General features: G+C 41.1%; 1 protein-coding gene across 3 annotated transcripts in view; it reads left to right on the forward strand.

Moving 5' to 3' along the window:
• LOC129168876 (homeobox protein PKNOX2-like) overlaps window positions 1–11,464 on the forward strand; it is a 96,183-nt gene extending 84,719 nt beyond the window's left edge. For 2 of the 3 annotated variants that reach the window (XM_054754645.1, XM_054754643.1), the window contains 3 exons: window positions 6,335–6,477; window positions 6,561–6,775; window positions 7,519–10,891. In XM_054754645.1, the coding sequence (XP_054610620.1) occupies window positions 6,335–6,477; window positions 6,561–6,775; window positions 7,519–8,362 (1,202 nt within the window). In that variant the 3' untranslated portion in view covers window positions 8,363–10,891. Of the gene's footprint in view, window positions 1–6,334; window positions 6,478–6,560; window positions 6,776–7,518; window positions 10,892–10,928 lie in introns of those variants that run through there. The other variant, XM_054754644.1, reaches the window with a different exon arrangement.

An 11,464-nucleotide genomic window follows, 5' to 3' on the forward strand; every position in this document is an offset into this window, starting at 1 on the left:
GGACAGAGACGTGTACACTTTGCTTCCCTGTGATGTCGCTATGTTCTATTTAAATATTTCAATGATGAACAGAATAGTAATTGAAATATTTCCCTACTCTAAATGATTGATGTTTTTCTTTCTTATAGAATTATTGGCGGGCTATTTTGGGAGCGTATCCCCCGCGATAAACGAGGGAACACTGTAATTGGATTTACATGACATTCTTATGGGAAAAATTGATTCGGTTCGAGTCCGACCTTCTGTATTTCCCGATCTTCTGGGTGAAATTCCCAATCCACTAAGTCGGTCTCACAGATGAGCCAAACCTGCATCCTGTTTACTTTCAAAACATACATCATCAAAGTACAGTAAGAACGGTTGATGAGACAAATTCCCTTGACTTTCAACTCAACTTTGTCTCTGCGGACCTGGTCCACCATCAGCCAGATGCTAATAACCACGGAGAGGATTGATGGAAAGCAGTATTCACTAATGTCGGCATGTTGTAATTACAAGGCAGGGCTCTCTTGTGGCAAGTTCTGTTTGAGAGGATGTGTTGATTAACCGAAGGCGCGTGGTTGGGGTAGAACGTTCTGTGGAGCAGGCTGCACGACTCGACTGATAAATCTTGGCGGCCTATCGCGCCGATGATGAGTTTTGCAACGATACCTGGTTGCACTGCAGTCTGGAGTCTGGTTTACTTGCGCCTGGACTCTCGGCCAAGATTTTTTTGCGCAAAGACAGCAAAATGAGGATGAGCGCCAGTGTTAATTGGGGACTGGCAGTCTGTGATAGAAGAAATGGCAGAGGTTATGGCTCCCAAACTGCACACGCGCACGGTAGAAGAGAGCAGCAATATATTTTACAAGATTTCACGGGAATGCTTTTACTGAGAGTTGAACGTGTGCCGCTCACGATAATAAGCTTCATCAGAGGTCTATATTTACTGTGCCAAAGTGGGACATAATTAACACATTAAGTCAAGTATAAACCAGGCGCAGTACACAAAAATGAACTTTTGGAGAAACGTTTGGTGCGTAGTACTCGCCTCGAATGCAAATCAGTGCTTCAATCACGTCTGCGGCTCCCTTTGGACGGAGATGGCTTTGCCTCTGTTGTTTGTACGCCGAATTTTTCACAATCACAAACAAACAAAAAGCTCGGTTTTAGAGGGTTGGGCTGAACAGCCATGGATGGAAATTGTAAAAAAAAAGAAATAAAAATTGCCAAAAATGTATCTAATATCACAGTACATTTAGTACACATACAGTAGGTTCGTGATAAGTGAATTTCCACAAAGTAGGATTCAATATTCAATAATAAATGGAATATTTCCATAGTTACAGTATAGAAAACCTTTTTATGACCTTCTGAATACTGTTTTTACCATTATTAGAGCCCTGTAGACATGAAATAACACCCCTAAAGTGACCTTTACGCTTGTATTACCCAATATAGTCGACATAATAATAGAAAACAATCAATCTTAGAGATAAGATAGACTCACACATTAGCGTGGACATTTCCTTTATCCAGATGGTGATCCGGTCACCGCCAAAATTTGATCAGTTCTTCTATATCCCATTTTCCGACAATTCAGTTTCATCCACATCCATTCAGAACTTTTATTATGAAATTATTTTGAACACAAACAAACAAACAGATAAACGGTGGGAAAAACATAACCTCCTTGGTGGAGGTAACAAGCAGAGAGCACATGCAGTGAACATTCACACAGGAGCTGCTGTCGGCCACCCTCTACACTGCTAACCCGCTGCTAGCACTCGGCACTTGCCAGGCACCGCTTCTTAAAGGCGCACACAAGTCACAGATACCGTATCACACTTCATGTCACATCTTCGGAATGCTTTATATTTGTATTTTCATTCAATTAGCCATTTTTATACAGGAAAATGATTAATTTATTAATTTATATGTACAATTTGATTAAATCTGAATTTTTTACTAAAAATAGGCCGTATTCAACCACAAAAAAGCAATCATTTATTCATTTTTGAAAAACCCGTGACGATGAAACTGGTGGAAGGGGCTGTTTGTTTTTGTTTTAAGTTTTGGAATTTGCATTTGAGCCAGCTAAAACATCAAATTTTTCACCGAGCCTGACACACTTTGCAAACTTTGATGACTTTTAAGCCGTTTTCATCGCTCGGTGCTTGAGCCCGAACTATTACTTGTGAGGATCAAAAATCCAATTATCTTTTGGGTCCTGGTGGCCTTCCTCAGATCACGAGTATGCTGAAGAAAGACTCCTTGTATTATGTTTGCTTATCATCTACTCATATATATCTTGGTTGGATGTTTGAGTTTCGCTGAGGAAGAATCATATACGATCCTGTCTTCATCCTCCTGAAGGCGAAAGTTTCCAAGTGCTGCTCAAGTATGCGGTGTCCACACAAGTATGTTGTGAAAGCCTGGAGACTTGAGCACAAAGAAATACAAAATGCATAAGGCGGCATTCTGCAGCTACATCTTCAAACACCGTCTGGCATCCATCGAGGGTTTCAGGAGTTTAATTGACAATGTAAAAATAAATACCCATGAAATAAATATTTAGTATTTTCCACAGCCACCATCACTCGATCAACCATATCACTATGAACATGTGCAGCAGTGGTGTCCGGAATGTGGCCTGGGGGCTATTTGCTGCCCACAGCTCCTTTTATTTTACCGGTCGGCTGCACAAACCTTGCATGAAAAATTACATATGAACATTGTTACCACCAAGGTTTAGGGCAGGGGTGTCCAAAGTGCAGACCGCGGCTGGTTTTTTCTTTTTTATTAGCCCGTAGCACATTGTAAACATACAACATTTAACACGAAAACTAAAAAAAAAAAAAGGAAATACACCATAACAGCAGCAGTAATTTAACAAGAATAAAGTACAAATATGAAATTCTAATTAAATATTATATTATATATTCTTTAAAAGTGTAAAAGCAAACGACATAACGAATGACGTAGTTTTTGGAAAATTGGGTTGCGGATGATGATACGAAAATAAAGTCATAATTACAAGAAGAAAATTTACAAGGCAAAATTTGAAATAGTTGGAAAATTTTTAAAAAACAGCAGAAATCTAAAAAGTAACAAGTAAATTTCCCCGCTTTGGGATAAATAAAGTACATACAATAAAATACAATACAATACAATACAAATTGGGAAAAAAAGGGAATTTCACGAGAATAAAGTCAAAATATTAAAAAAAAGAAGCTGGACTCAAATGAAAAAGAAGTTGTCATTTTATGAGAATAAACCTGTAATATTACGATTAAAAGTATTGTCATTTGAATTACTTTTTTAAAAGTTATGAGAAACAAACAAAACAACATGAAATCCATCACAAAATTCGCCACAAAATAAAATCATTTTTGGAAAACTAAACTGGGGAAAAAGGTATACAATTATGGGAATAAAGTGATAATACAAGAAGAAACATTTGTGAGGATCATTTAAGAAAAGTTTGGACACCCCCGGTTTAGGGCTATACTGCAAGGCGTTAGCATACCATAGCATGTATTGTAGAGCGGCTTTTTGAGGTGGTTACCACGGCAACTCAGACACAACCCAGCACGTCCCAGTATCGGGGTCCTGCCGTTTTTCAAAGATGAAACAAGTTGAAAGATTTCTAAAATAGGTGAAGAATATCAAAGTGGCCTCCCGTGTCTTTCAATTTTTCTTTATGCGGCCTTTGGCGGAAAAAAGTACAGGTACTGCATATTTTGAAAATTACAAGCGGGTTGCATGCGTGTAACCATGTTTAACGATTGCCTGTAATGAGATGGGCTGGAAATCACACCCCAACATTAGATTAGAGACTATGTGTTCCTACACAGCAGATGTGCAGGCTGCATGTCAAAAATAGACGCTCTGTGTTTCTGTTTGTGACGCTCTGAGTGGAGGCGGGGCGCAGTCTTGGTGTTTTCCATCCCCGGCCTGCTGTTTGAGGGTGGAGTTGACTTGGGAAATGACAGATGGGTGTGCATGGGTTTAATTATAGGTGGCTGTGTGAAGGTGAACTAAGTATAAGGTCGAGAAGCGCAAGTTTGGAAAGCAGTTAGAGAAATGCTGAACTGGAAAAACTGTCCTGTACACATTTTGGTTCGCAAAAACAAAAGTATGGAAGATTTAGCAAACCCTAATTGTAATTTGAATTGAATTCTTAGAATCCTAGCTTGGATAATTCTTCCTGAGGTGTTATATTAGATTAGAAGTGTGAAAGAAAGACCCCTTAGTCGCCCCCTTGCAGCGCTTTACAGTGTTTGCAAATTGTATCTTTACCATGCAGATGCATTCCAGACCGTCGACATGCTGAGCTAGCAAGCTTGATGCTGTGTGGACATCATCACTCACTCCCCAATATCATTATCAATCATCGGCAGAAATAATATATATACACAGTGTTCCCCCATTTATTGCGGGGGATAGGTTCCCATAATAGCCAGCAATAAGTGAAATTCGCGATGTAGCCAACTTTATTTGTTTACAATTATTATATATGTTTTAAGGATGTAAATCCCCTCACCATACACTTTATACACTTTTCTCAGGCAGGCATTAACATTTTCTCACATTTCTCTTTTGTTTAAAACACTCGCAAAGTTCAAATTACGTTGAATTTGAATGATCAATCTACTCGGTTGGACACAAGAAATGATTCAGAGACTCACGCGTATTCACTCCTCTGACCGTGCATCGTCCTGGCTCCATTCGGCTGTAGCGTTTTGGTATCCTTGTTAAAACATATCGCTCCTGCCGTCGTCCTCCTCCTTGAACCGAAGATTCATTTAGCCGGTTAGCTTCTTCTTCTTCTATTGTTTATTGGTGGTTAGCAAGCAGCTCACACAGCTAGGTAGCTTGCTAGCAACTTTTGACCACAATAGGAAACAGCACGAAGGAGATTGATTGACAATGGTCTACAGCCAATCAGGATGCAGAACACAATGCCCGGGGTTCTCCCTTAGCCAATAAGGACTGTTTCGGCTCTATATTAGGCCGGCTATGTCTACAGTGGGTTCCTAATGTCCTCTTACAAGCAAAAAGTAAACAAAAAGGCGTCCGTCTGAACACAGATGCAGGCAAAGTCTCAGTTTTAGTTCTGCTGGCCTTTGACACAGTTGATCACGTGATCTTATTACAGAGGTTAGAAAACTGGGTTGGAATCAGTATTTCATTTTTATGCCATTATTGGCTAGTAATATCAGACATCCATAGATGATGATGATAATAATAATAATAAAATAATGTAAATCCTATTTTTCTGTTCTAGAAAGCCAATATTTTTTCATTCATTTATGTTTTTATAGTTTTAAAACAAACATTTTAGGTTACTTTTACCTTCACTGAAGACGTGAGTCTTGATAGTTCCCAAAGACGCTATGTGGCAGCGAGATCAACAGCTTCCTCTTCACCACCACCTTCTTGTTTTGCCATGAGTTTTTTTCTTGAATTCATTAATTTCTCTCACCTCAACAACCCAAATTGGAGCCAAAGTTGCAAGTGCCAGCATTTTTGATAAATAACATGAGAAACACTATTGAACACAAGAAATAACTCATGGCAAAACAGGAAGGTGGTTTTGAAGAGTCTCGTCTTCAGTGAAGGAAAACGTAACCTTACATGTTCATGCATTCCTTTCATTTCTCCGTTATATGCATTTAGAATTGTATTATGCATGTAAAACTATCATTTTAAACTATAAAACCGTGTTTTGTGTTAACATTTTTGAGAACGAACCGCTGACGACACCATAGACTGGCGACATAGCTAACTTACGGTTCCGGTTGCCATTTTGTTAGTAAGCTACGGATGTTAACAAGGACGCTTTCAAATAAAAATACATTATGAACACAGTTGCACTCATACAGTCCATTAATAACGTGACAAGATGCACGCCATATTGTACGCTAACTGGAAAATGTATGCAAACCGAGGCAACATTCTGCGGTAAACCGGGGTTCCACTATAATTTGTTTAAATGTGTGTGAAAAATTGTCCTAGAGAGTCACAGCAGAAAATTCCATTTTTTCCCAGAATTATGTAGGCCCAGTACCCCCAGGGTACAATGAGCTTCCTTTGTGCGGTAAAACTCCCATTTCACTGATTTGTTAAGGTCATGTCAATAATGACCATCTCATTTTTCTTCTGATTTTGGGTGTTTGTTGTTGGTGAATTACAAAATAATAGCACAAAATACTTCATTTTTGGCTGGGTGGGCTGTGTATCAAATGCCTCAGGGTTGCCTGGAGGCAAATTATTGAAGTGAGATCAAAATGAGTCTGAAATTCCCCCATGTTCGCAGATAATGTTACTGATGATGCTGCTTATTCTGCAGGTCCACAGATCAGCTGTTTCCCTCCAAGCAATTTCACAATCAAGCAAGCCAGCTATGTGGATACGTACTGCTGGGACTCACTTATGCATCACGAGTTTGATAGCGATGGAAACTTTGAGGAGCGCTCACTGTGGGTACACAAAGTGAGTAGATTTGGTTTTAATCATGTCTGTTTCACTGGGCTCCGGCCGTTGAGAACCATCTTTTCTCTGTCACTCTCCTCTAGATGTTTCCGTACTCTCTCCTAGCTATGGCATTGTTAATGTATCTCCCGGCTCTCATCTGGCGCCAGCTTGTTGTGCCTTCACTCGGCTCAGACCTGCTCTTCATAATTGATGAACTAGACAAGTCATACAACCGATCGATTCGCCTGGCCCAGAACATCCTGGATATGCGCCAGAATACCAAGAACCCGCTTACATTTCAGGCAGAGCTGCAGAGGTAAGAATTGATCACCTGTTGGCTTTCTTTCATGGCTATAATGTGACATGTCACAAAATAAACAGACAAAAACAGGAATACAGACGAGGACACACCCAAAATGGATGAGAATAGAGGTGGTGGTTTAGGGCGTAGAGAAAAGTAGAGACTTGTGGTGTGACTGGGTCAGTTAGCAAAGGCCTACCGAGTCAACCGCTGATGACATCACGGGCTGGCTTCCATTTTGTTATCAAGCTAATAAGCTGCTAACAAGGATGTTTGGTGATAAAATATAAGTTACATACGCGGTAGGACTGTATTGAAAATGTAAGCGAACTAAGGCACAAATATTGGCGCAAATTTTAGTCTAGACCTTGTACACGCATGCAAAAGTGTTCAAGCAAACTGGCTGAGGGTTTAAATAGGTTAAGAGGTACTGGACGTCTCAGCACTTTTGTTCATTAAAATGATTCATGGTTATCATGTTGGTAATGTATTGCTCTTGCATCATTGCGTGATGTAATGAAATGCTCACAATAAAGTAAGGAAAGAAGCTAAAAGTGTCACGATAATGCGAGGGATCCGAAAACAAGGTCAAGGTAGGTTTTCCGTGGTTAATGTGGTAAGAAGGTCCGACATAGGTGTTAAATATAGAACGTAGCTGTTTCCAAATCAGAGTTACAGTGTGTACTGTACATCCGTATGACCATAAGTAAAAAACAAACCCATAGTGCTGATTATCGTCTCTTCTCGTTTCATTGCAGAGCCAAGAGGAAGAGATACTTTGAATACCCTCTACTGGAACGATACATGCAATGCAAGCAAAACTCCTACTTCCTCGTGAGCATGCTTTTTTTGCGAGGATTCCTCCTGCTGACCTTCATGACGGCGGCCTGCCTTTATCTTGCCTACTTCCACCTGTCTGCCTTCCTTCAGGATGAGTTCAGCTGCTTTGTGCGCAGCGGCATGCTGCGGGATCAGAACTGGGTTCCTGAGCTGGTTCAGTGTAAAATGATTGGCCAGCTGGTCTTTCAGGTGATCAGCGTGGCCAATGGTGCCATCTATGTTCTGTTGGCCCCAATTGTCGTCTTCAGTCTCGTTCGGCTCTTTGTTTGGGACACCACCTTCATCTCTGTGTATGAGGTCCTTCCGGCGCTGGATGTCGTCAACCAACGCGGGCTAGGATGCGCCCTGAATGATCTCAATGTGCTCCTGCTTTTCCTGCGGGCCAATGTGGCACACCTGAAGTCCTATGGGAAGGTGAGGGCTCTGTGCTCCCTGGCGCCGCCGCAGGTTGGTAAAACAACTGCAGGACAAGGACTGAATGCAATGCTGAGCCAAGAAGAGATTGAAGAACGTGAGGAGGCCGCAATGGAGTTGGCAGAGGAGGCGCGGGAAGCCAAAGAGGAAGGGAAGTTCAACCTTGTGGATATCATGACTATTCTGGGAGCCGCGCAGGGAAGCGTTGTGAACTGCAGTGAACAGAGGCCAATGGTGGAGGAGAATATGAGTTTTGGTACTGTTACACTAATTTACACACTCAAACGTATTTTGCTCGTGCTTATATTCACATACATCATTTGGGATGCACAGAAAATTATTAAGTGAATATACATCTTCAAAAAAGCACATGTCAATGAATTTGAATCGTGGAAAAGTTCATTTATTTCAGTCGTTCCAAATAATTATTTGATCCCCTGCTTATTTTGTAAGTTCACTCCCTTACAAAGACATCAACAGTCCATAATTTTATGGCGGGTTTATTGAAACAGAGAGAGACAGAATAGACAGCAAGAAAAAACATACAGGTTAGAGATCATTTAGATTCGATTGAGTGAAATAGGTATTTGATCCCCTGTCAACGAGCAAGAAGTCCGACCCCCACAGGCTGGTTAAGTGGCCACAAAGCACACACTGTTCAGTGAGAATCTTGGTAAGATAGAGGCCATAGACAAGAAATACAAGATAACAGTCAGTTGCCTCGCTCTGGAGCTTCCATGCATGATCTCACCTTGTGGGGAAAGGATGATTCTGATAAAGGTGAGGGATCAGCCCACTAATTGCAAGGCAGCTTGTTAATGAGCTCAAGGGAGTTGGGAGCACAATCACCAACTCACTCTTTGGAAGCAGAGATATGCTGAATAAGACCCCAAGAACACCTCCCCTTCAGGGCTAAGCATACTGGACAACTTAAGCACATTAAAGGGCCGATGAATGGTGCCATGTATCCTATAATCTTGTATAAGAACCGCAGGGCCCAGAACAGTGACGATGGTTCACGGATGCGTCTTCCACCAGCATGACGATGACCAAAAACATACCGTACAGCCAAGGCAAACAAAGGAGTGACTCACGAATAAGCACATTAAGATCCTGGAGTGGCCTAAACAGTCTCCGTACCTGAATCCCATGGCGGGAGATGAAAGTGTTCGTCCATCCATCAGAGTTTGGAGAGTATCTGCAGGGAGGAATACAGTCATCCCTCGTTTATCGCGGATAATTATTTCCAGACTCGACCACAATAAGTGAATTGTTTTACAAAGTCAAAGCTCAGCATGGTGTAAAAAAATGTAGTTTCTTTTCTGTTTCTCTCGTCTCGAGTGAGTGTGACAGGCAGGGTGCAGCGCAGAGACACACAAGAACGGAGCCACAGAATTCCCGCGCCGCAAAAAAAGTGACTACAGTATTCCCTCGCTCTGTCGCGGTTCACCTTTCGCGGATTCGCTGTTTCGCAGATTTTTTTTAGTTCTTTTTTTTTTTATTACAGCGTATGCACGCTGTTCCAGGCCGAGTCGAACATTGTGGGAATTGAGTGTCTCTGTCTTCCCTCTCTCATCTGTCTGCACCGCCCATTGTTTTCTGCGTCCCGATTGGCTATAGACTGTTGTCAATCTGTCTCCTTTGTGCCGCCCTGTGTCTCCTGTGTCATCGCTAGCTTGTAAAATGAATTTTCGAGTACTCAGTACTCCGCAATATGTTTTAACAAGGGTACAAAAATGCTACAGTACAGCGGAACGGCGCCAGGAGGAAACGGCAAGGTCACGGGAGCGAAATACGTGTGAGTGACTTAATACATTTCTTGTGTCCGACCTCAGGGTTGATCATTAAAATTCATATGAAGGTTTGAACTTTTTTGAGAGTGTTTAAACAAGAGAGAAATATGAGAAAATGTTAATGCCTGTCTGAGAAACGAGTATGAGGTGGATAGTGAGGGGTTTTACAGCCTTAAAACATATTTAATAGTTGTACAAAAAATTTAAGTTGGCTACTTCGTGGACTTTACTTATTGCGGGCTATTTTGGGAACCTATCCCCCGCGATAAACGAGGGAACACTGTATATCGGTTACATGTTCACCAATGTTGATTAATCGCGGATGACCGATTAATCGGTTGGGCTCTAGATTCAATATTAATAAATTGAATATTTTGATAGTTGGAGCATAGAAAACCTGTTTGACTTTCTAAATATGATTTTTACCATTAGAGCCCTGCAGGTATGAAATAACACCCCTATAGTCACCACTACACTCCTATTACTCTTTGTTTACAACACATTGTTCAACTGTAATGTGCAGGATACAGGATCGCTGCAAGGAAACAAGATGTTGCATTAAACATAGCATGCTACCGGGCTAACTCCTCAGCCTCAAATGTATTTATTCTAAACTTAGGAAAGGGTTTCAAATGTAGTTGGGAAAAAGAACACAGTAAGAAGCCAAAAACTTACCACTTCCACATGGAATGGGAGGAGAACTTCTTTTCACTAAGTCATGCAGTATGAAGGTAATCTAATCCGACGTCACGTCTCATGAATGTAACATTACGGATGCCTAGTGGCCAGAATACTACATATAACTTTTCTTTCAATATCTTTGGACTAACAATAGTCCATAGTCAACCACGAACCGGGGTATTTATTATTATTTATGATTTATTATTATTAATTTCCAAAAAAACACGATATAGTGAGGGAGCAATGTTTGAACCGCGATGTCTAACTACGGTAGACCAAAATAGAACTACGGGAAACGGCACCTTTGTGCTTGCCAACAAGAGTCTCTCCACTTAGCCATGTTATGCTTGGGGATCAAATACTTATTCCACTTATTTGAATGCAGTAGAGATGGATCTGTGGTCATTCCTACCCCTAACTGCCTCTCTGTCTCTTCGCAGAGCCAAACCACCTGGGGTACCATGAGTTGAAGGAGACTGCACCATTTAGTCATTACTAGGCTTCCTATGGACTGAATCAATGCGATAACATGGGGGGTGGGGAGGAAGTCTTGGGACTCTCTAAAGTAAATACCCATTAGTGCTACGCCCACAAAGAGTGTTGACACACATTTATGGTATCCTCAGTCTCAAGACACTTCTGTGAGACATTACATTGATCAGCCAAGTTGCTGTGCCAAGAAGAAAAAGTCTTTTTTTAAAGTTTTTTTCAAGTTGGTCCGGTGGGTTTTACAAGAAATCGGTGACGCACGTATGCACAGGAAATTGGAGAGTTGAGCATCAGTGTCCCATAGGTGCTAGAACTCAAAGAACAACTCTGGTCATATCTCCATCTCATTGTGCAGAAAGACAAAATGAAGTCTCTGGATCACTACTGGTGCCAGTGTAAGTAAAATAGCGTGAACTTATCTACCGGTATTGTATTTCTTTTCTTTAACTGTCTTTTTTTTCTTTTTTATTTTACATTTACCATACAA

The sequence above is a fragment of the Dunckerocampus dactyliophorus genome, chromosome 16, assembly GCF_027744805.1.
Source record: "Dunckerocampus dactyliophorus isolate RoL2022-P2 chromosome 16, RoL_Ddac_1.1, whole genome shotgun sequence".
In the NCBI taxonomy this organism is placed as follows: Eukaryota; Metazoa; Chordata; class Actinopteri; order Syngnathiformes; family Syngnathidae; genus Dunckerocampus; species Dunckerocampus dactyliophorus.